Here is a 26998-nt window from a genome sequence, read left to right as displayed (position 1 = left end):
TCTTTACGTAAATAGTCCATCAAAATTATTGTTCATTTTTCCTAACTGATACACATAAGTTATACGTATATTATTATACATAAATTACACATATTTTAAACGTTCGGTGACCATATTACTCTGAGCAGTTATTTATTTTAATTCTCCAAAAAATAAATCTAGTTCATACAATAGGGCTTGGACCGTCTTAGGAGGCTCTTTGTTATAGCATTTTGAAGTGCGAGTTGGCAAATAGCACGGGCTAGCTAATTTTTGGAATGGTAATTGAAAAATAGCTAGCGTTTGCAAACTCATTGAAAAATAGCCACTATTTTGCTGCAACACGGAAAGTTCCAGCATAATATACTGGAGATTGATACATCTGTGTATGAACTTCTAACATATTATGCTGGAACTCCAACACACGGAAAGTTCCAGCATAATATACTGGACATTGGAGCACCTGTGTATGAACTTCCAGCATATTATGTTGGACCAGTATATTTGCTGGAAGTCCAGTTTATTATACTGGAACTCCAGTATATTATGTTGGAGTATTTTTCGGATTTTGAACAGTATTTCAGATTTATTTTTACATGAAAAATGACTAAATTTTGATTACTTTTGAAAATGTGACTATTTTTCAATTATCACTTGTAAATATGATTATTGTTTTAATTTCACCCGTGTACACATTAAACGGCCCAAGGCCTAATATGGCTCTGGGATTAAGTTTTGTTTTTTTTTAGGAAATTTTGTAGGGATTTTTTAGAAAAGGGAATAAATGTGTAGTACGTACATATCAGCCTTTCGTTAAAAGCAACTTTGGGTTGTTTCAACCTACGCAGTGTGACTATTTGACAAAATCCTGCCTCAAAGTCAAAGATTTGCAGCGAGTAGAAAAGTTTTGTTTTGAAAAGTCAAATTATCTTCACAATAATTACTCATGATCATAACTTATATTCGGCAATAGATCTAATTAATCGAAATACATCAGTTCAAGGAGTTTCTCTGTTATAATTAACAAACATTAGGAGCATAATTAAGAGCCATGTTCATTAGAGAGGGGGCTTTTGTTACCCTCCTCCATACTCACAAAAAATAAAATAAAATAAAATCAATAGAGATATGGGGCTAAAGAATTTGATATTACTTTATCTAATGTATGGTTTGTATTTTTAAACATGTACGACTAATTCTCATTAAATTAAACACGAACAAATTTTGTACGAATTATAACTTTTTCGGCCTGGATGCTTCAAGAGTGAAGATTTCCATTACAGTATCTTGAAATTCATAACTTATAAAGTTCACTACTATGGTGCACATACTAATATATACAAAAGTAACTTTCTTCCTCTCCTACGATTCTCCTTATATTCGACGATGACAAGCATATTTTATCAATCTACGAAAAGTTAAAAGAGAAAAGGAAACATAATTCCTCGGATAGAAGTTCATTATAGTAGTTTTTCCATATAATAGATAGATAGATAGATAACTTGAGAAGTGGAGAAACTGTATTTTAAAAAGATTTGTCGGAAGTCGTTGGTTGAATTGGTTCGACCAAGAAAGGCATATTCAAAATTGATCAGGCCATAAAAATGCACCCATAGCAAATGTTCTTTTCTCGTCCAAAGTCCCATTAAAATTCAAGAAACCATATTGCTTGAGAAGAATGTCTAATTTCCATTCTTCCATCTTCTCATAATCTCCCTTCTTGTAACGTGGATAATGAAGTGGCATCTGAAATCCTTCTGACAATGAAGATGAAGCACAAACTTCACTATGATCGTCTTCTTTTTTCATCTTAATCTTCTGTATTTTCTCAGTTTCTTGACTTGAAATTTGGTTCCCATATCCTAAAACTAGAGTGCATGCAGATTGGAAAAATCGGCTCAAAGTGGCCATTTTTTGAAAATTTGAGCATATGGAATGATCATGGTTGAGATTAAATAGACGAATGTATCATTAATTTAAGCAATAAATTCCAGGATATATAATATTATATTATTATTTTGAACAATTGGAATCCCGTACGATACTCAAAAGGAAGAAAAAAAAAAATTATGTTGTGCTATTTAGAATTAGTAATATTGTTACCTGCCACATATCAATGATTAATGATATTGGTAATGTAAGGACATTTTATTTATAGAAAATTGTTATCAGTCACTTTCTATAGAAGAAATGACTACAGTATTAAATTCTATTTAATTGCGTAATGTTGGAAACAGATTCAATGATTGTTATACCTAGTTGAGTACTTAAATAACAAGTTAGAGTAACTTAATTAATATTGATTGATTGAGTGTTGTAAGTTCATGCTAGTTTAAAGAAACATGTCAAGAAACTTGTTGATTAATTATTAGTATCATTTTCAAATACTTTCTCGGATCAATAATAGAGGTGAAGAAAGAAATTCAAAAGAACAGCTAAGCTAGTTACTCAAAAGATAATATAATACGAAAATGCTTCAGCAAATGAAATTGGATCCTTTATCTATTACTTTGTTGAGATCGCTTCAATCCTTAAGCTAAGAATGCTTTATTTCTTAATTACTCCATTATCGATACTCCCTCCGTCCTACGTTTCATATCTCGATTCAAACTGAATAGAATTTGACCAATATTTTAAAATATATTATCCGTTATATTAACATGAAAAAGAAATGTAACACATAGTACTTTTTATATAATTTTTAAATATACAACAACAAGCCAGTGTAATTCTATAAGTGGGATCTGTGAGGATAATGTTTACGCAGACCCTACCCCTACCTTATAAAGATAGAGAGTGATTTTTTTTAAATATTTTAATTTTAATATTAAAATATTAAATTGATCTAATCCAATTTTGTTTCTAAGATTAGTCAAATTAAATAGGGAAACATGACAACTAAGAAAGGATGGGGAGAGTATATATTTTTTGCTAAGGGATCTTCTGGTGGCAGTTGTAGATTGCAGATTTTAGAAAAGAGGTGCAACCAATTAAACAAAATTTAACAAAGTTATAGAGGGAGAGAGAGAGAGAGCAAGCCGGTATTGTTAAAGGATATCTTTATATTTTATAAAGTTAATTTTCTACGTTTAAGAACATTATAATTAAGTCCATTGATATAAGGAAAAGTTCATATATAGTGTTAAAACAAATATAGGTAGCTAGTGGATTTATGGGCTTGTTCTAACACGTACTTGTCATTCAAAGGGTTATATTATATATATGTTCTTTCCTTTTTCAGGGAGTAATGAGGAGGAAGAAGATATGGAGATCAAATATGAGTAATTATAGCTTCTGCCTCCATTTTTTCAGTAATTAGCTGTGACTATACTGACCACCTTTCATTTCACTGCATGCATCCTACATATATGTATATATATAATATCTAGGGATCTAATAATAAATTGCCTTTAATTAATAGTAGTAGTAATAGAAGTTATTGCATTTCAAGAGAGGCTATATAAGCACCACATCCACCTTTTCGGTCTTCTTGGCAAACAGATGCGTCATTCAAACGATTCTTGATAAAAAGCATCATGCCCTCATGAGTTTAAAGTCGTAGAAAATTAGCCTCACAAAGCAAAGGTCCTCCAAAGTATAACAACCCTTATAAATTAGGTAACATCATCTCCATTGGGAATCCGAATTGGTTGAACACGAAAAACAAAGTTGCCTAACATTGGAACCAAGCTTGAAAGAACAGACTCTCCAACAATGTACAATAAAAGTAAACTAACCTTAGTCTACTATTAACATATTATACACAAACAAAATAATTAGTCGATTCTTACTTCTATGTAGAGGCTCAGAATACGAGGGAAAACATCCTTAACGGGATACTTAAAGATTTTTATAACTTGTTGGTCAAAAGTAGTTAATAATACAATTTCTTTGCTAGCATCAACTACTTCAAAAGTCAAAGAGCATCTGCAATCAATAAAATGAGAACTTAAAATACAACCAATCTAACCACAAAAATCAGAGACCACAAATATATTTTTATACATACCTAACTGTAGCATAATCTTGCCCAATGCAGAGAGGACACCTAAAGCTCTTCGACTCTCGAATGGTAACAATACCATTACTTGTTTCACATGTAGCGTAAAACACACAAGCCTTAATGCTATGAATGTCAGCCTCTAGTAAGAATGCGACAGGCTGAACGGGAAAAAAGCAGCAACATATTCATAAACGTTGAGATCTAAGAAAGAAGGCTTGAAGAACACACCACACAAATATAACGAAACTAAAAAAATATAAGCAAAGACACATATGCAATTGTTGCAAAAGACATCAACCAACAAAACATATTCATGCACAATACAAAAGACTAAACAACAAGGTAAACCTTATTAAATATTTCAGACCCAAAAATAACATTCAACAACACAAACTTATTTTCTGCACTAACTCAAACAAAGACATTAGACAGAGAGCAATAAACTAAAGCAAGAAAGCTAAGATAATAACAAAAACTTTGAAAGTATTCATCTATTACTCTTATCCATGACACAAATTTTTACTTCATGGTGATCCAAAAACGTATCAGAAACCAAAGAGAAAATAGTGCTCTTAGTTGCAATTTTTAGTTCTTCAAGTTTCCTATAAGAAAAATTGATCACCACAAATTTTCTAGGTAAAAATGCTTAAATCAGAAATAATTAAATAAAAAAGACAGGTCACATTTATATACCTTTCAAGAAAGGCTATATAAACCCCACATTCACATTTTCGGTCTTCTTGGCAAACAGATGTCTCCTTCAAACGATTCTTGATAAAAAGCATCTCGTCCTCATGAGGTTGAAGTCCTAGAAAATTAGCCTTACAATGCAAAGGTCCTCCAAAGTACAACAACCCGTATAAATTAGGTAACATCATCTCCATTGGGAATCAGAATTGGTTGAACACAAAAAACAAAGCTTCCCAACATTGGAACCAAGCTTGGGAGAACCACTTGGAAGAAGAGACTCCGCACCACTCTACAACAAAAGTAAACTAACCTTAATATACTATTAACACATTATACACAGACAAAATAATTAGTCAATTCTTACTTCTGCGTAAAGACTCAGAATACGATGGAAAACATCCTCAACGGGATACGTAAAGATTCTCCCAACTTGTTGGTCAAAAACAGTTAATAATATCATTTCCTTGCTAGCATCAACTACTTCAAAAGTCAAAGAGCATCTGCAATCAATAAAATGGGAACTTAAAATACAACCAATCTAACCATAAAAAATTAGAGACCACAAATATATTTTTATACATACCTAACTGTAGCATAATCTTGCCCAATGCAGAGAGCACACCTAAAGCTCTTTGACTCTCGAATGGTAACCATACCATTATTTGTTTCATATGTAACGTAAAACACAAAATCTTTAATGCTATGAATGCCAGCCTCCAGCAAGAATGTGACAGGCTGAACAGGGAAAAAGTAGCAACATATTTATAAATGTTGAGATCTAAGAAAGAAGGCTTGAAGAACACATTATACAAACATAACGAAACCAAAATAATATAAGCAAAGACAAATATGCTATTGTTGCAAAAGACATCAACCAACAAAACACATTCATGCACAATACGAAAGACTAAAGAACAAGGTAAACCTTATTAAATGTTCCAGGTCTAAAAATAACATTCAACAAGACAAACCTATTTTCTGCACCAACTCAAACAAAGTCATCATATAGAGAGCAACAAACTCAAGCAAGAAAGCTAAGATAATAACAAAAACTTTAAAAGCATTCATCTATTAATCTTATCCATGACACAAAATTTTACCACATGGTGACCTAAAAACGGATCAAAAATAAGAGAGAAAATAATGCTCTTACTTGCACTTTTTAGTTCTTTAAGTTGTCTACAAGAAAAATTCATCACCACAAAATTTCTAGGTAAAAATGCTTAAACTAGAAACAATTAAATAAAAAAGACATGTCACATTTATATACCTTTCATGAGAGGATATATAAGCCACACATCCACCTTTTGCGTCTTCTTGGCAAACAGATGCCTCCTTCAAACGATTCTTGATAAAAAGCACCACGTCCTCATGAGTTTTAAGTCGTAGAAAATTAGCCTGACAAAGCAAAGATCCTCTAAAGTTCAACAACCCAAAGAAATTAGGTAACACCATCTCCATTGGGAATAAGAATTGGTTGAACACGAAAAATAAAGTTGTCCAACATTGGAACCAAGCTTAGAAGAACAGACTCAACAACACTCTACACAAAAGTAAACTAACCTTAGTCTACTATTATTACATTATACAGAGACAAAATAATTAGTCGATTCGTACTTCTGCGTAGAGACTCAGAATACAAGGGAAAGCATCCTCAACGGGATACTTAAAGATTCTCCCAACTTGTTGGTGAAAAGCAGTTAATAATACAATTTTCTTGCTAGCATCAACAATTCAAAAGTTAAAGAGCATCTTCAATCAATAAAATGAGAACTTAAAAATACAACCAATCTAACCACAAAAATCAGAGACAACAAATATATTTTTATACATACCTAACTGTAGCATAATCTTGCCCAATGCTCAGAGCACAACTAAAGCTCTTCGACTCTCGAATGGTAACCATACCATTACTTGTTTCATAAGTAACGTAAAATACACAATCCTTAATGTTATGAATGTCAGCCTCCATCAAGAATGTGACAGGCTGAACAGGGAAAAGGCAACAACATATTCATACATGTTGAGACCTAAGAAAAAAGGCTTGAAGAATACACCACACAAATATAACGAAACCAAAAACAACATAAGCAAAGACACATATGCTATTGTTGCAAAAGACATCAACCAACAAAACACATTCATGCACAATACGAAAGACTAAACAACAAGGTAAAACTTATTAAACATTCCAGGCCTAAAAACAACATTCAACAACACAAACCTATTTGCTGCACTAACTCAAACAAAGACATCAGACAAAGAGCAACAAACTCAAGCAAAAAAGCAAAGATAATAACAAAAATTTTAAAAGTATTCATCTATTACTCTTATCCATGACACGAATCTTTACTTCATGGTGATCCAAAAACGGATCAAAAATTAGAGAAGAAATAGTGCTCTTTGTTGCAATATTTAGTTCTTCAAGTTGTCTACAAAAGAAATTCATCAACATAAATTTTCTAGATAAAAATGCTAAAACCAAAAATAATTAAATAAAAATGACAGGTCGTATTTAAATAACTTTCAAGGGAGGCTATATAAGCCCCACACCCACCTTTTAGGTCTTCTTGGCAAACATATGACTCCTTCAAACAATTCTTGATAAAAAGCATCCCGTCCTCATGAGTTTGAAGTCATAGAAAATTAGCCTTACAAAGAAAAGGTCCTCCAAAGTACAACAACCCGTATAAATTAGGTAACATCATCTCCATTGGAAATCAGAATTGGTTGAACACAAAAAATAAAGTTACCAAACATCGGAACCAAGCTTAGAAGAACGACTTGGAAGAACAGACTCTTCAACACTTTACAATAAAAGTAAACTAACCTTAGTCTACTATTAACATATTATACATAGACAAAATAATTAGTCGATTATTACTTCTACGTAGAGACTCAGAATACGAGGGAAAATATTCTCAACGGGATACTTAAATATATTTACAACTTGTTGATCAAAAGTAGTTAATAATATCATTTCTTTGCTAGCATCAACTACTTCCAAAGAGCATGTGTAATCAATAAAATGAGAACTTAAAATACAATCAATCTAACCACAAAAATCAGAGACCACAAATATATTTTTATACATACCTAACTGTAGCATAATCTTGCCTAATGCAGAGAGGACACCTAAAGCTCTTCGACTCTTGAATGGTAACAATACCATTACTTGTTTCACATGTAGCGTAAAACACACAAGCCTTAATGCTATGAATGTCAGCCTCTAGCAAGAATGTGCCAGGCTGAACGGGGAAAAAGCAGCAACATATCCATAAATATTGAGATCTAAGAAAGAAGGCTTGAAGAACACACCACACAAACATAACGAAACAAAAAAAATATAAGCAAAGACACATATGCAATTGTTGCAAAATACATCAACCAACAAAACACATTCATGCACAATATGAAAGACTAAACAATAAGGTAAACCTTATTAAATGTTCCAGGCCCAAAAATTACATTCAATAACACAAACTTATTTTCTGCACTAACTCAAACAAAGACATCAGACAGAGAGCAATAAACTAAAGCAAGAAAGCTAAGATAATAACAAAAACTTTGAAAGTATTCATCTATTACTCTTATCCATGACACGAATTTTTACTTCATGGTGACTCAAAAACGGATCAGAAACCAAAGAGGAAATAGTGCTCTTAGTTGCAATTTTTAGTTCTTCAAGTTTCCTACAAGAAAAATTGATCACCACAAAATTTTTAAGTAAAAATGCTTAAATCAGAAACAATTAAATAAAATAGACAGGTAACATTTATATACCTTTCAAGAAAGTCTATATAAGCCCCGCAATCATATTTTTGGTCTTCTTGGAAAACATATGCCTTCTTCAAACGATTCTTGATAAAAAATATCCAGTCCTCATGAGTTTGATGTCGTAGAAAATTAGCCTTAGAAAGCAAAGGTCCTCCAAAGTGCAACAACCCGTATAAATTACGTAACATCATCTCCATTGGGACTAAGCTTGGAATAACAGACTCAGCAATACTCTACAACAAAAGTAAACTAACCTTAGTCTACTATTAATATATTATACGCGGATAAAATAATTAGTTAATTCTTACTTCTGCGTAGAGACTTAGAATTCGAGGAAAAATATCCTCAACACGATTTTAAATATTCTCCTAACTTGTTGGTGAAAAGCAGTTAATAATACCATTTTCTTGCTAGCCTCAACTACTTCAAAAGTCAAAGAGCATCTCTAATCAATAAAATGGGAACTTAAAATACAACAAATCTAACCACAAAAAATTAGAGACCATAAATATGTTTTAATACATACCTAATAGTAGCATAATTTTTCCCAATGCAGTGAGGACACCTAAAGCTCTTCGACTCTCGAATTGTAACCATACTATTACATGTTTCACATGTAACATATAACACGCAATTCTTAATGCTATGAATTTCAGTATCTAGCAAGAATGTGACAGGATGAGCAGGAAAAAACAGTAACATATTCATAAATGTTGAGATCTAAGAAAGTAAGCTTGAAGAAAACACCACACAAATATAACAAAACCAAAAAACATAAGCAAAGACACATATACAATTGTTGCAAAAGACATCAACTAACAAAACATATTCATGGACAATACAAAAGACTAAACAACAAGGTAAACCTTATTAAACATTCCAGGCCCAAAAATAACATTCAACAACACAAACCTATTTTCTGCACTAACTCAAACAAAGACATCAGACAGAGAGAAACAAACTCAAGCAATAAAGCTAAGATAATAATAAAAACTTTAAAAACATTCATCTATTACTCTTATCCATGACACAAATTTTTATTTCATGGTGACCCAAAAACGGATCAAAAACCAGAGAGGAAATAGTGCCTTTAGTAGCAATTTTTAGTTCTTCAAGTTACCTGCGAGAAAAATTCATCACCACAAAATTTCTAGGTAAACATACTTAAACCAGAAACAATTAAATAAAAATGACATGTCACATTTATATACCTTTCAAGAGAGGCTATATAGGCCCTGCATCCGCCTTTTAGGTATTCTTGGCAAACAGATGCCTTTTTCAAACGATTCTTGATAAAAAGCATCTTGTCCTCATGAGTTTGAAGTCATAGAAAATTAGCCTGGCAAAGCAAAGGTTCTCCAAAGTAATCAACCAAACGTTTGAGGTCATCCATGTTTGATTCATCAAAATATTCTCCAAAAAGGCATCCTTGATAGTCATTATAAATTCAAACTTGAGTGCAAGGAAAACATTGGGAGCCTATAGACATTATAGGAGCTTAGGGTTTTTTTCTAGTAGCATTAGAGTATATAAAATTAGGGTTTAGGATGAGGGTTTCTTACATATGATATGGCTCTGAAAATAGAACACTGAATGGGCAGAATGGATGGACAGAATCAAAAGAATACAAAGATTAATTATTAGATTATGAAATTACTAGGTCAGGTTTCCATGATTTGGATTAATGGTCCAATAAAGATTAGCGGCAAGCTCTAATTGGGCACCAATCCTGTAGACATTATAGGAGCTTAGAGTAAATGAAATTAGGGTTTGGGATGAGGCTTTCTAAAATATAATATGACTTTGAAAAATGGACCAGTGGATGGGCAAAATCAAAAGTAACACCAAAATTAATTATGGAATTATGAAATTGTTTGTCTAGATTTTTATATTTTCGATTAATAGTTCAATAGAGATTAACAGGTCAGCCCAAATTGGGCACCAATACTATAGCCCGAGCTGTTACCAAAATCTGCATAGAAAGTGCAGAGTGCAGTATAAGTACAACTGACCTCATGTACTGGTAAGTGTCGAGCCTAACCTCGACAAAGTAGTGACGAGGCTAAGACAAGACACCTACAAATCAACCTGTACAATTTAACAGTGTATATACAAATAACAACAATGAAGAGTTAGACGGGTAATATCGGGAGGGAAAAACATGCTGAGGGGAATACGAGATAAAGAACTACAACAGAATAATACCTGGAACAGTCAAAATATTATGAATAAACAGGAATAGTGAATACAGTAAAGGAAAAATGCACGGCATCACTCTTCATGCTTTTACTCTCAACCTCACCATAAAATCAATAGAAACGGCACGGCATCACACTTCGTGCATTAACTCTCATATCATAGCACGATATCACCCTTCGTGTATTAACACTCACAGTACGACACGGTATCACCCTTCGTGCATTAACAATCACAATATGGCACGACATCACCCTTCGTGTATTAACACTCCCCCTTATCATAATGCAATGTACAATTAACAACATGGAGATAGAATAACAAATACAAACTTTACTTCAACATTTGGTTCCATAATATCAACCTTAACTTCAGAGTCAATATTCAATTATCACCAGAAGATCCATAAACATGATAAGAACAATAAACTTAACAACACTAGTCTAAGCACGTAGCAATTAGGCATAGGAAAAAGAGACTATGAGAAAACAAGAGGAAAAGGGAAAACAGGTAAATTGGCGGCGCATAAGTACTCGTCACCTCACATATACGCCGCTCACATGAATTTTACATAGCAAATAATCCGAGGTTCCTAATTTCCTCAAGTTAGGGTTAACCACGACACTTACCTCGCTCTGAAGGCCACTCAATACTCAATCACAACTTTTCCTCTAGAATCAACCTCCAAACCACTCGTATCTATTCAAAAACGACTCAAAAATATCAAATATTGCTATGTGAAATCAATTACATTGCATAAATTAAGATTTTCCCAAGCTTCTTCCAAAAAGTCAAAAATCGACATCGGTCCCGCTTGGTCAAAACCCGAGGTTCCGACTAAAATTCATTTACCCATTCACCCCCGAGCCCGGATATATAATTGGTTTTGGAATCCGACCTCAAATTGAGGTCTAAATCCTTAAATTTCAAAATCTCTAGTTCCTACCCCAATCTCCCAATTCTACCGTGAGAACTCTAGATTTTAGGTTGAAAATTCATGAAATATAATGGGTAATTAAAAAAATAGTTTAAAATCACTTACCAACACTCTGGGAAGAAAATATCTCTTGAAAATCGCCTCTAGCCTGTTTGGTTTATGAAAAGTTGAAGAAATGGCTTAAGTCTCGTTTTTGGGACTGTTTATGCACTTCATCGCGTTCGTGAAGAGCAGAGTTGCCTAGCTTACGCTTTCGCGAGTCCCCCTTCGTGTTTACGAAGGCTACCCCCTAGCCTTCGCGTTCACAAGACCTTGCTCGCATTTGCGATGAAGGAAAGACTGGCCCCTCCCCCAGGTCCCTAATACTACGCGTTCGCGAAGGGTAAAGCCCACATCGCTTTGCGTTCGCGACCAAGCCTTCACGTTTGCGAAGAGTAAAAACTCCCCTGACCAGCTTACCTTTCGCGTTTGCGAGAGTACCTTCGCAAACATGAAAAAGAACATACCAGAACAGTTGCTGCAACAAAAAATCAGATTTTTCAAGTCCAAAATATCTCGTAGCCTATCCGAAACTCACCTGAGCCATCGTGGCTCCAAACCAAACATATACAAAAGTTTAAAAATATCATTCGAACTTGATCGCGCGATCAAATCGGCAAAATAACACCTAGAACTACGAATTTAATACCAAACCAAATGAAATTCTCAAGAACACTTTAAAATTTCTATTTTTTCAACTAGACGTCCGAATCACGTCAAACCAACTCCGTTTCTCACCAAATTTTACAGACATGTCTTAAATATTATAATGAACATATATCGGGCTCCGAAATTAAAATACGGACCCGATCCTAACAATGCCAAACATCAATCAATTCTTAAAGACATTAGATTTTCAGACTTTTAATTTTCATCAAAAATTCATAACTCGAGTTAGGGACCTCCGAATTCGATTTCGGGCATACACCCAGGTCCCATATTTTATTACGGACCAATCGGGACCGTCAAAATACGGGCCCGAGTCTGTTTACTCAAAACGTTGACCGAAATCAACTAAAATCAAATTTTAAGGTAAAATTTCTTATATTCATCAATTTTCAACATAAAATATTTCCGGAAATACGCTCGGATTGCGCACGCAAATCGAGGAGGGTAATAATAAAATTTTAATGCTTAAGAGCACAAAATCGAGTTCTAAAACATAAGATGACCTTTTGGATCATCACAAAAATGAAGAAAGAAAGTTTTGCAACTTACAAAAAAAATTACTTGGTTTTTTTTTTTTAAAAAAAAAAAGAAAAATTAAATTGTATTCACTATATTATATATTTTGCAACCACTTCTTTTCTTTTTCTACAAGTAGTATTAATAAAATTTGTCCCAATTCGTGTTTTGAACATGCTAAGTAAATGGTTTTTTTTCAACGCATTGACCATCAAGTTGACACATTATTAGGTCAAACCTATAAGTCAAGGAAAAAAGTAAAAAACTATACGGCAAATTTCATCTTTTGCACCAATGTCCTTTAAAGGACATGTGTAATGAAAAAACAAAATAAAAATTGAAATGGCATTTGATTTCTATACGTATTATAATTAAGATTTATTAATTAAAATTAGAATAATCTGGTAGATACTTGTACTTATACCGCTTTGATATACCGATCTCTCTACTTTCCATCCCAATCCCCCAATTCTACCATGAGAACTCTAGATTTTAGGTTGAAAATTCATGAAATGTAATGGGTAATTGAAAGAAAATGGTTTAAAATCACTTACCAACACTCTCGGAAGAAAATATCTCTTGAAAATTGCCTCTAGCCTGTTTGGTTTATGAAAAGTTGAAGACATGGCTTAAGTCTCGTTTTTGGGACTGTTTATGCACTAGGCGACAGTGTTCATCGCGTTCGCGAAGAGCAGAGTTGCCAAGCTTACGCATTCGCGAGTCCCCCTTCGTGTTTGCGAAGGCTACCCCCTGGCCTTCGCGTTCGCGAGACCTTGCTCGCGTTTGCGATGAAGGAAAGACTGGCCCCTCCCCCAGGTCCCTAACACTACGCGTTCGTGAAGGGTAAAGCCCACATCGCTTCGCGTTCGCGACCAAGCCTTCACGTTCGCGAAGAGTAAAAACTCCCCTGACCAGCTTACCCTTCGTGTTCGCGAGAGTACCTTCGCGAACGCGAAGAAGAACATACCAGAACAGCTCCTGCAGCAAAAAATCAGATTTTTCAAGTCCAAAACATCCCGTAGCCTATCCGAAACTCACCCGAGCCCTCGGGGCTCCATACTAAACATGCACACAGGTCTAAAAATATCATACGAACTTGATCGCGCGATCCAATCGATAAAATAATACCTAGAACTACGAATTTAGCACCAAACCAAATGAAATTCTCAAGAACACTTTAAAATTTCTATTTTTTCAACTGGACGTCCGAATCACGTCAAACCAACTCTGTTTCTCACCAAATTTTACAGACAAGTCTTAAATATTATAATGAACCTGTACCGGGCTCCGGAACCAAAATACGGATCCGGTCCTAACAATGCCAAACATCAATCAATTCTTAAAGACACTAGATTTTCAGACTTTTAATTTTCATCAAAATTCATAACTCGAGCTAGGGACCTCCGAATTCGATTTCGGGCATACGCCCAGGTCCCATATTTTATTACGGACCCATCGGGATCGTCAAAATATGGGCCCGGGTCCGTTTACTCAAAACGTTGACTGAAGTCAACTAAAATTAAATTTTAAGGCAAAAATTCTTATTTTCATCAATTTTCAACATAAAATCTTTTCGGAAATACACTCGGATTATGCACGCAAATTGAGGAGGGTAAAAAATAAGATTTTTAAGGCTTAAGAGCACAGAATCGAGTTCTAAAATATAAGATGACCTTTTGGGTCATCACAAAAACCAAGAAAGAATGTTTTGCAACTTAAAAAAAAACTTACTTGGTTTTTTATTTTTTATTTTTTAAAAAAAGAAAAAGTAAATTGCATTCACTATTTTATATATTTTGCAACCACTTCTTTTCTTTTCTACAAGTAGTATTAATAAAATTTGTCCCAATTCGTGTTTTGAACATGCTAGGTAAATGGTTTTTTTTTCAACGCATTGATTATCAAGTTACACATTATTAGGTCAAACCTATAAGTCAAGGAAAAAAGTAAAAAACTATACGGCAAATTTCATCTTTTGCACCAATGTCCTTTAAAGGAAATGTGTAATGAAAAAACAAAATAAAAATTGAAATGGCATTTGATTTCCATACGTATTATAATTAAGATTTATTAATTAAAAGTAGAATAGTCTGGTAGACACTTGTACTTATACCGCTTTGATATACCGGTCTCTCTACTTTGCGAAATTTCATCTAAGCACTTATACATGTTCAAACAGAGTATTTTAACACCTCCTTGTAATGATTATGATACATGTTTCTCACTTGCTTGGCACGAATGACACACCACATCCACATCACTTGCCATGTCATTTTTTATCTTTGTCAATTAAAAATTCCATTTGAAAAACTAAAATTAAAACCCTTAGTTTCACGTTCTCTCCCCCATTTTTGGGTCCGTTAAACCATGCTTCAATCAACCCACCGGAAACAATGGATTATCCGCACATTTTCTCTAAATCCAAACGGACAGAATTTACAAGATTTTAATTGACACTCACACACAAATTCACAATCACTCCACCGTTCACCACGAACTTTCACCAATCTTACCCATTTTTAGACACACTAAAGACCATCGCGAATAAAGGGATTAAGATGTCAAATCGGTATAAGTACAAATATCTACCATGCTATTCTGCCTTAATTAAAAGTAACCTTCACAATTTAGCTTGTGACCACATTTGATGTCACTTTGTTACATAATTCTGGGTTCCATTAAACCAAATAGATGTACTAACTAAAGTAATCACATTATATTCGTCAATCAATTACGGCCTCTTTGAATATTTAGAATATTATTGCTATTTTAATTTAAGGCTGAATGCATCTTCAGCCCCTTAAACTTGTCCTTTTTTTCAATTTAGGCACTTGAACTAAACCTGGTTCCTATTGAACACTTTATCTTGTTATAAACTGTACCTATTAAACCCCTCACAAACAGCCGACCCTAAAATCTAAACGCGTAAATATACCCACGGATGGCATAAAATAAAACCAATAAAGAAAAGGCACATCAGCAAAAGAAATTGAGAGAAGAAAAAACATGGCTCTTCTTCTTATTCAGGGAATACAACCCACATAATAACTACAGAAACTTCTGTGGTGATTAGTTTTGAGAGGCGACGATGACACCGGTAAAGGCACTTGGCGGAGCTGCATAAAAGGATCACAGCCGACGACCCCCAGCCACCCTATCGCTATTAGCAACTCCGCCTTCTGCATCCACCACCCCTGCTTTGTCCTCCACTCGAAACCACCTCCACCAACAACAAATGCTCCCTCTAGCACTGATCACATCCCAGAAATTTCAAACTTGTCTTCTATATCTACAAAGGTTGGGGCAATTTCAGAAGACCCAATTATCAAATTGCCACTTGATATATAAAATGTGAAGAAGCATCGATTATTAATGAGATCCTAGTATCAAAATAGTTTTCTTTCAATTCCCCAACTGGGTTATTGATCTTCCTACAAAAATAATTTTTTGGTGTATTTAACTTGGTTCTTATTAGATTCCAATTTGGTTTGAATGTGAAATATTGTTGAAGTTGAATCCATGTGGCTTCTCCAATTCAACCTACGCATTTGCATAAAAACATTTCCTGCTTTTGTCCTTTTCACTTTTTGCTTCTATGTTTTTTTATTTTCTGATACATGATGAATAAAAATAGTGATGGGGGAGTTGGACGGTAGTTTCCATTGTTGGTGGACCGTGGCCTTTTTGGTGGTTCAATAACAATGGAAATAGTGACTATAATAGTGGAGGCGGGCAAGATGGTGTTGGAGCTAGTGTTATGGAAGCGAAGGCAGATTGGAGATGGTGGAAAGAGAAAGAGAAACAAAAATATTTAAATAAATAAAATATAGCACTTCACGCTCTCAAAAGAGGTGAATTACACTCACTTTGACATGTTATCATTACTTATCAACTTGTGTCTAATTGATACATTTTTAATTGAGTTCATGTGTTCAATAGGAACACGGTTTAGTTTAAGTGCCCAAATGTAGGGCTGCTTAACGGACTGATCGGACGATTATTTACTCTTAACGGTTTGGCTATCGGTTATCGGTTTTAAAATGTATTAATTTGCTAGCCATCCGATAAGATATCGGGCAGATTAGTATCAGTTTAGCTATTATCGGGCGGTTATCGGTTTAGTTTCAGTTGATTGAAACTTAACATACTTCAACACAGTGTTGGGGAGTACATCCCCAAGATAACAATATAGTCAACATTTCTCATACATATATATCAACTAAATTACACCATGAGGCCATATTACTAGAATCAAATACTGGATATCAAAAGAGAAGTAATCTACAGAGATCCATCACTATACCCATGATGAAAGATTACTTTGGGCGAAATACCTTATTGGAAAATAACAGACGATACATTTTTTTACCTCCTCTTTCTGTCTTCCTTGCTTTGCTGGCTATGCGTGTGTGTGGTTGTTGTTTGAGAATTTCTTGACATAGTAAGGTAATGTCACTGATGAAGATATTCATTAAAATTTGAAAAGGCAGGCCCGTTTGGCCACCCTTATTTTGAAAATTAGTTCAAGACCTTATGTTTTCAATTCAAACTTGTACCAATTAGGACCAGTTTAAGTATTGAAAAGGCAAGCGAGTCGGCGAGAGCCGAGAGTGAGAGGGAGATGCGACAGGGTTGGCTGGTGGGTTTAGATGCTAGGATTTCTAAAGTGTAAATATTAATAGTTTAATACTGATTATTAGTCTCCAGTGGGGAAGAGACTCAATGCCAATTAGATACTTCCAAGCAATCAGTACAATTCACTTTGCACTTTGTATAATTGTCTAAAGCAGTAATATGGATAAAAATAAATTATATATATTCTTAACGGGTTAACGGATTATCCGTTAAGAAAATTGAATAGTCCGTCCCCAAACCGATAAGCCGTTAATAGAAAAATTTTAATATGTTCCCCGTCCGTTAAACCGTTAACCCGATACCAATAAACCATTAAGCTTCAGGTTCGATTCGATTTTCGATTTCAGTTCGATTTTGAACACCCCTACCCAAATGAAAAAAAATGAACAAGTTTAAGGGGCAACATATATATTCAGCCTTAATTTAAACATTTCAATCAAATATTTGGAAAGTACATATCTATATTGTCTTGTGCTTAATTATTTTCTTTCTTCCTCTACCACCATAGATTGTGGTGGAATAGTACGTATTTCTCCATTTTTCACTAGAGATCTCGAGCTCGGGAAGGAATCGTCTTTTGTAGAGAGGCTTTACCTTCCCAAGTAAGACTTCTCGAATTCAAATTAATGGAATTTCAAAGCAAATACTTCCTCTATTTTAGTTTATTTGAACTTATTTGATTGGGTACGAAATTTAAGAAAAAAGAGAAGACTTTTGAACTTGAAGTATAAAATGAGACACATATATTTTATGTGTTTATAAACCTATTACATAAGTATAAATTATTTTCAAATAAGAAAAGATGTTATTTTTTTTTTAGCACTAACTAGTGACTAAAAAGAAAATAGGTTAATATAAATTGAAACCGAGTCGGTTTGAAAAATGATTTTAGGTTTTCTTTGATCTTTTTTATGCTTAATGCATACCATAAATAAAAATTATTCATAGTCAAGCCTTTTGAGCTTATAGAATTTTATTTGGCACCCACATTGCAAGTCTATACCTTTTTTTTGTTCTTAATTAATAATATCTAGATCATTTTACCTCTTACGACACTTTAATTATGAAATGAGCGCTAAAAGAAGTAAGGAAGAAATTAGGGTGGCTTTCGAATGTAACCAATAAAACGAGAAAAGGTGCACTTGTTTTGAAAAATAATACACCACTAGCGAAAATTCCAAAAGAAAGTGTATTAAACACATAATGAGAAAAAAAAATTATTCCAAGGAAGTAGGAGTCTTTCCTTTGTTGCCTTGCCAAGACACAATGTACAGCTAGAAAATTACCAACATATATGGCAAGTGTCATCCACTTCAGAAATATAAACCACCCCAGCAATGATCGTAAAGAGAAACCCTAGCATTCAAAATCGAAGCGAAACAAAAAGTCAGAATCTTTCAATATGACACAAAAGAAGAAGAATTTAATCCCAATGAGGGAAAATTAGCAAATAGTTTTGCCCCAAATATACAAATGGCGAAAGGTCAATAGAAGAAGAAATCTATTGCAAATGCAATGAAGGATAATCTTTCCGATCAAATTATTAGCAAAAGACAAAAGTTAATGAGAAATCAGTGCTTCCCCATCCAATTTGCAAAGGTATCTGTTTCTTCTGATGCTGCTGTCTCTGTGTGTGTGTTTTATTAATGCACCTGCACCCAAAAAAAGAGTAAAAAAGACTTTCAAGTGTTGCGTAAGAATAGGACACATTTCTTTTTGTTAATAAAAAATATGTAATTAAAGGAGATCGGGGTAAAATTAAAAATAACAAAAATTATGGGTAAATATTAACAATCGTTCAAATTATTTCAAATTTTTATTTCCCTTTTTCTTTTTTCTATCTCTTCCTCATTCTGTCCTTCTTCCTTACTTTTTTCTTTTTGTTCCTCATTCTCTCCTTCTTCTTCCTTACTTTTTTCTTTCTATTCAACTTTTGTTGCTACTGCAGGTGGTTCAGGTATGTCTATTTTCTTCTTTTTCATTTTCTTCTTTGTCTTTTTCTTCCTTCCCTATTCGTCTCATTTTCATATTCTTTTTCTTTTTTCATTTTATCTTTGGTTTAAAATTTGTTTAAAATTTACAAGAGAGGAGAAAAATATAAAATTTTACAAAGTATACTCGAGATATTTTGAGACATCCCCATAAATGAGTATTCTGTCAAAACATCTCCGTAATATTTGAAACATCTCGGAATGTTTGAAACATCTCCCGGACGTTTGAAACATCCATCGGGACGTTGAAACATCTCCCCGGACGTTTGAAACATCCATCGGGATAGTTGAAACATCTCCCGTGAAGTTTGAAACATCCCCGGGATGTTTGACACATCAATCGGGGTGGAAGGGGAGGGGATGTTTTGGTAAATAAGAAAACTTTGGGATTTTTAAAATTTATGTCATTAACCCTAATCACAAAAGTGTCCCTTCTATCCTATTTTTTAACACTTTTGTCTTAAAAAATTATATAAGTTTTGAAGTGTATTAAAAAATTTATATCCCCCAACTAACTCTGCCCACTGAGGCCTCTATCTATTGTGCTTTATTATTGTTTGTTTATATAATTGGGGCTAACCAACCATGAAATTGCAGGGAAGAGCGTGTTGGATAATAATACAGGGCAGAAGGATGTTGATCAGGTGAGTTCTGATTTCAAGGTGGTCTTACACTCTTACTTACTTACAATTGAGTTTAATTTGTTATTGGTTGGACTTAGATTGATTAGGTTTATTAGACATTTCCCCAGGTTATGCTTAAAAACATTAAAGATAACATTTTTCAATGAAGATAATATGGCTAGCTAGCAGCGCCAATTATTCTTTCTCATCCTCGTTGGAAAAAAAAGACTGCTTCATTGGTTTTTCTTATCACTGAAATTGGTGAGTTCAAGGTGTTACTTACAATGAAGTTTAATTGTTGTTGGTTGGACTTAGATTGATTTCTATGTGTGTTTGCTATGGCTAAGAGGTGTATTCCTGTGTTTAATTCACTTAAAATTGTTAATAAAGTGTATTAGACCCTTAGTGGGAAAACTTAGCAGTTTATTATTTGGTGGTAAATAGAAAGAAAGGGAATAATGCATGCTATCACTGTAATATTTTCCTAACCGTGCTCGCTGGTATAGTCACTGGAATTCCCTGGGAACCTTAGGGCACATCGCCTCAGTGAGATAAAGACCGAAATAAATCACTACCAAACATCAATGGTTTCAATCATATAACTTTTGTGTCACCACTAGAAAACAATGGAATTTATGCTTTTTCATTCTGACACCAGTTTATGCCTTCACTAAGTTATTTTGTCAAACTAGACACCACAACTACAGCCAAGGGCATCAAACATGTTGGAAATTCTTAAAGTACTTACCTCGTCTGTTGCCTATTGCCACTGCCCAGTTGCCAAGTATTTTCATTTTTCTCCACTTGATATTTTCTACTTTATTGTTTGTTAGTAAACAGTAGAGTGAAGAAATTTACAGGTTTATCTTTTCTGAACTCTTGGTTGAAATTGTCTTATTTCTGTGTAGTTGAAAAATAATTTCTGATTACTTTTCCTTTCCTATCTAGGCCCTGGAAATTCACTTTGAAGAGGAAATTTTTATGAACATTTTCAGCAGGTTACCCGTGCAGTCTCTTGTTCAATTAAAATGTGTTTCAAAATTTTGGAAGGCATTAATATCCGATCCTTACTTTAAGATGAAGCATCTCAGTCATGCCAAGAATAACCCAAATTTCCGAAAAACTTCTTCTTAGCCAAAATTTGCCTAATATATGTGATATGTATACCTTATGTTGTTTTTTATCGTCGGCTCAACTGGTTGAGAATGAACAAATACTTGATTGCCCTTTAAACTTCAAACCATTGGGTTGCAGAATGTATTGTTGTTGCGATGGGCTGTTTCTTCTTGGTGTTTATGATGGATTTTATGAGCACTTTTTGCTGTGGAACCCCTCCACAAGAGAATCAACAGTACTTCCCCGTTCAGAGTATTTGAATATATGTTCTACTTACGGAATCGTATATGACGCTACTGTTGAGGTTTTGTTTTTAAGATGAAATAGTCTTAAAATGAGGGTGAGTGGGAAATGGAGGGAAAATGAAATTTTTGAGTAAAATTTTAAGTTTCTCCCTCTTGACAATGACATATTGTCCCATATCGGAAGAGGAAAAGATTTTTGATGGGTATATATATAATTGCTCTTCTTGTAACTCTTAAAGAGTTAAGAAGAAAGCAAGCCTCGCGCCGTCGTCGTCGTCGCTCGGCTACGGCTTCGGATTCGGGTTCGGGTTCGGGGGTTTTCGGTCCTATCTTTACCCTTTTGAGTGAGGGTGTTTGGCAAAAGTGCAAGTTTCTAAACCCAAAAGGGTAAAGATAGGACCGAAAACCGTTGATTGTGTTTTCATAGGATATGCGACAAATAGTAAAGCATATCGATTTCTGGTTCTTAAATCAGAAAATCCCGACATTCATAATAATACGGTTATAGAATCAGATAATGCTGAGTTCTTTGAAAATATATATCCGTATAAAAAGGAATGTGAGTCGTTTGGTGAAGGATCTAAACGACCTCGGGAAGAAACAAAAGAAAGTATATGTAATCAGGAGGATCCAAGATGTAGTAAACGTCAAAGAATGTCTACTTCATTTGGACCAGATTTTGTGATTTTCTTATTGGAGAATGAGCCTCAAATATTTAAAGAAGCTATGACTTCTTCCGAATCATTGTTTTGGAAAGAGGCAGTCAATAGTGAAATAGAATCCATATTGAACAACCATACATGGGAATTGGTTGTTCTTCCTCCTGGAAATAAACCTTTGGGTTCTAAATGGATTTTTAAGAGAAAAATCAAAGATGATGGCACTATTGATAAATTCAAGGCAAGACTCGTAGTCAAAGGGTATAGACAACGAGAAGGTCTAGACTACTTTGATACATACTCTCCAGTTACAAGAATTACGTCCATACGGATGTTAGTAGTATTAGCTGCAGTGTATGGTCTTGAAATTCATCAAATGGATGTTAAGACGACCTTCTTAAATGGAGAGTTGGAGGAAGAAATTTACATGGAACAACCTGAAGGGTTTGTGGTTCCAGGTAAAGAAAAGAAGGTATGTAGACTTGTTAAGTCTCTTTATCCAGATGCAATTATTCCTTGCTTGCAAATCACACAGTTTTTCCATGCATACTTCTGTGATATAGCCATTCCCCATTCATGTGGGGGATTGTTGAGGTTTTGTTTTTAAGATGAAATAGTCTTAAAATGAGGGTGAATGGGAAATGGAGGGAAAATAAAATTTTTGAGTAAAATTTTAAGTTTTTCCCTCTTGACAATGAGACATTGTCCCATATTGGAAGAGGAAAAGATTTTTGGTGGGTATATATATAATTGTTCTTCTTGTAGCTCTTAAAGAGTTAAGAAGAAAGTAAGCCTCGCGCCGTCGTCGCTCGCTCGGCTTCGGCTTCGGCTTCGGATTTGGATTTGGATTTGGTCAAATGATCGATTGATTGATTAATTTTTTGGACCAAATTTATTTGTTAATAGTAAATATTAACGTAAGATTATCCGCATTTGTAACGGATATGTTTCAATCCGTGTACTGACCACCAGCTGCGACAACAAGCCGCCTAATGCTCTTCCCACCATGGCCAAGTGCTTGCTCCACAAACATGCTAATGCATGCTCCACCATGGAGGGTAGACGGTCGTTCTTCTTCAACACTGGCTGCTATATATATGTGCAGTAGCTGTTGAAGAAAGACACACACAATACACAAGACACAAAACTGAAATCGCTCAACAGATTTGGCTATACATTGTACTCCTTCCTCTCAGTCTGAGTTTCTACACCTTTGTTCTGCATTGTTTTAACTTCAAACAAAGCAATTGTAAGTGTGATTTGCTACCGAACTTTGTGTTCGTTGAAACACTGGGATTTGAAGTGCCGCTACACCAGTGTGTGATTCGTTCTATCCTGGGAGGAAATAATCCATAACCTTGGGTACTAGGAGTTGATTAAATTCCTTAAGGAAACACTGTGAATTCAGTGGGCTCGAATTAATTACTGTTTCATTACGATAATTTATATTTTACAGAATTATTATTTACAAATACAGCAATATTGGCGGGAATAACAGTTAATAGTGATGATTATAACATCCTTAAGATTGATGGAAATGTACTCGATGATTACATAGTGCCCTATGAAATTCTTGAGTTGAAAGGTGGTTCTTGGAGAAATGTTGGTAATCAGAGTATCATTGTGTCGTCTCTTTGGGACCCTAATATGTATCCTTTGGCATTTGTACATGGAGCATTCCACTGGCTTGGTGCGTACCGATATATGACTCAGTCATCTTATGGTTGTTATGTGGTGTCATTTACTGTTTCAAATGAGGTGTGCGGAGAGATTCCCGTGCTAGAGCGAATGTGCTATGTATCCAACTCCGGGACCGACCAGCTTGACGTTTCGTTTGGGAGGAATGATTTGCTTTCATTTTACTCATATTCATCGATTAGGGTGTCAAGGAATCTTGGACTGAATTGCTTACAATAAAAGAAATTGGTCTTCTTTTAGTCAGACCGAAATACATATTTGCGAATGGTAAAGTTTTACTGTCTTGTGGACATTCGCAACATTATGGTACGGTATTTAGGACATCCACAGGACCATTTGGATTATGGCCTCAATGTTATGATACCTATCAGGAAGGATTTGCGTATACAGAAAGCTTGATCTCTCCTAAATTACTTACTTAGTATTTGTTTATGTATGAGTGAGAACCTTTGGTTTCTGATCGACTCTTAAGATAGTCTTCAAAGTCAAATCCAGTGGCATCATCTTGCATGGTAAATGGGAATTCTCAGCAGAAACCTTTGTATTTTGAGCTACCAATTCTTTCATACGATTAAGCAGTTTTAGCTGAAACAACGAGATGCTCATGGGCAGCCGGACCTCTTAAAGCTTTATCCTAGCAGTAAATGGTAAGAGTTAAGTCCTTTGGTTTTGACAGAGTACAAAGAGCAATTCAAAGAGGATAAATACTGGCAAGAATACGTACCATATCAATTGTTGACAAGCCATGTAACTTATCACTACCCACTGAGAGATCTGTGACACTACGGAAGGTATTTCCGTTGCATTTTTCACTTGGGCCAAGATCCATGAGCTAATTTTTGAAATCGAGTTAAGTCCAAGATTCATTTTTTACCTAGTAACAGAACTAGACACATTCCTATTATAATATATACCAATGTTGGGCGCCATATTATGTTCTCCACTCCAAATTTTGCATACAGGTTTCACTCCAATTACAAAATACACATTCTTTACTATTTAAAATTGCATATTCCCTTACGCTACAAAGGTAGAACCTCTTTTAACCACACATGCATACGCACAAAACAATGAGCTTTGTTATAAAAGGTAAAACTTTGTGTAAAATAGGGAAAAAGTGGTAGAGACGGAGAGACCTGCAGCTGCAACCTTCGCCATCACCTCCACTTTAACTACTACTAATAAGTAGCTTCTTCAGACAGACACTGCAAAAAAGATAAGAAAGAAAGTTTCTTTTTAAAATAATTGTAGAAATAACCCCACATCTACAAAATCTGAATAAATGTGGAGATTTTTACATGTACATCAACTACTTGTAGCTGTTTATAGCAAGCATGAGTAAAGAAAAAAATTTGATAATTGGTTAAATTAGCTTTAGTTGGTGCAACGACATTGGCTTAATTAGAGCTGAAGTTTAATTATCAGTCTTGAAAGCTACAAATACTCAAATCTGCTGAATCGAAATTGGATGGAGTGAAGACTGCGAGAGATATTCAGCAATGAGAGAGCTAGAGAGAGACGGAGTTTTTGAGCTGTTTTGTCTTATGGTCTAATAAAGTGAAACCGACTTATAAATCACATTCCACAAATGCATATAAATCCCCGTAAATTTATAAATCGCAAATAATGACTTTAAAAATATATCAACTAATGCGACTTATAATCTCATTCTCGTATAAGTCGCATTTACAGAATACGATTATGTATACGATCGAAATAGATTTCGGCCTTAGCACGTCCGATCGAGTTCGAACGGTGATCTATCGAAGTAAGATTCCGAAGGAGGAACGAACTAACCTCGAACCCGGAGAGGCCGATCCGTGTCGAGTTCGATATCATTATCGAGCTCGAATCAAAATCGAACTATGATGCAGAGTAGATCTATTATTCTGATAATCCAGAGACCAACCAACTTTGACCTCGAATCAATTCGAGGGCTCGATCCAGGATCGGGCTCGAACCAAGGTCACGAACTCGAGCCGAGATCAAGCTCAAACCAAAATCAAGGGTTCTAAGCAAGATCGAGCTCGCAGACAAAAGCCGTTGCAATCCCACTAGAGAGAATCTTGGCAGAAATTATGGAAAAACTGACTTATCATGAGTCTCCCACTGAATTTTTATTTTATTATGCTTAGAGCCAAATCCCTCCACTATAAAAAGGCTTGGTTACCATTGCTGTAAAACAAGTTTTTCCAAGGCTTAAATTGTAATAAAAGGGCTATATTCTTCTACAATAAGGAACCGTTCTTTCAGATTTCTTAGATTGATTCTATTTGTTGAATCCTGAGATTCATTGTTCCTGATAAACTTATCTATTTTAGCATTCTCCCCAATCTATATTTACACTTTTATTTATCCTTGCATTTTATGTTAAGTTACGCCACATATCCTCGGAACTGCGTATAAATTCAACTCTATCCATTTTTCGGGTAAATAGATTATAAGTGACATTGGCCGGATACGATTTATGCTAATTATAAATGGCTTAATGTGACTTACAAATTGGGGAGTGTGTATTAAGAAAAACTCTATTACTCAAATGCCCTTATAAATCGTATTCAGCAAAGGAGACTTATAAAAAGCATAATAACAATGCATCTTACATATCGCAGTATACGAATGCGATTTATAAGTATTCAGCAAATGGACTTGTGACTTTTCAATCAGATTCAGTTATTATAAATCGCATTCAGTAAATGTGACTTATAAATCGCATTCAGTAAATGCAACATATAAGTCACATTCTTATATATCCATTCAGCAAATGCAATATATAAATCGCATTTTCTTTTAGCAAATGTGGTTTATAAATCGCAGTCAGCAAATGCAACCTATAAATCGCTTTCAGCAAATGCAACTTATAATTGAAACTTATAAGTCTCATTCAGCGAATGCAACTCATAAATGGCATTCAGCAAATGTAACTTATATTCTTAAATTTTTTGCATTCGCTTCCTATCTTTTCTAACAAGTAGTAATAAACTTTGTCCCAATTCGTGTTTTGGATATACTTTCTTACAAGCTAAAGAACATGTTTTTTTTTTTCTTTTCTGCGTTGACCATCAAGTTGACACATTATTAGGTCAAACCTATAAGTCATGGAAAAAAGTCAAAACTATACGGTGGATTTCAGCTTTTGCACCAAATTCCTTTAAGGAATATGTGTAATGGAAATAAATAAATAAATATCATACGTGAATGGCATTTGATTTCCATCCTTATTAT

General features: G+C 34.5%; 1 protein-coding gene and 1 pseudogene across 1 annotated transcript; one reads left to right on the top strand and one right to left on the bottom strand.

Moving 5' to 3' along the window:
* Nucleotides 1-1560: 1560 nt before the first annotated feature.
* On the bottom strand, nt 1561-1890 carry LOC107766549 (uncharacterized). The gene has a single exon (XM_016585345.1). The coding sequence runs from the start codon at nt 1888-1890 to the stop codon at nt 1561-1563; it is 330 nt and encodes a 109-aa protein (XP_016440831.1).
* A 17066-nt stretch (nt 1891-18956) lies between these two features.
* Nucleotides 18957-25047, top strand: LOC107766551 (putative F-box protein At3g23260; annotated as a pseudogene).
* The last annotated feature ends 1951 nt before the right edge of the window (nt 25048-26998 follow it).

Source organism: Nicotiana tabacum, chromosome 11 (genome assembly GCF_000715075.1).
Source record: "Nicotiana tabacum cultivar K326 chromosome 11, ASM71507v2, whole genome shotgun sequence".
Lineage (NCBI taxonomy): Eukaryota > Viridiplantae > Streptophyta > Magnoliopsida > Solanales > Solanaceae > Nicotiana > Nicotiana tabacum.
The sequence above is the reverse complement of the archived record's forward strand: the minus strand, read 5'-3'. Positions and strand labels throughout refer to the sequence as shown.

What these genes read in the sequence shown, in the direction of transcription:
- LOC107766549 (XM_016585345.1), bottom strand. Translation starts at nt 1,890, where the DNA reads ATGGCCACTTTGAGCCGATTTTTCCAATCTGCATGCACTCTAGTTTTA.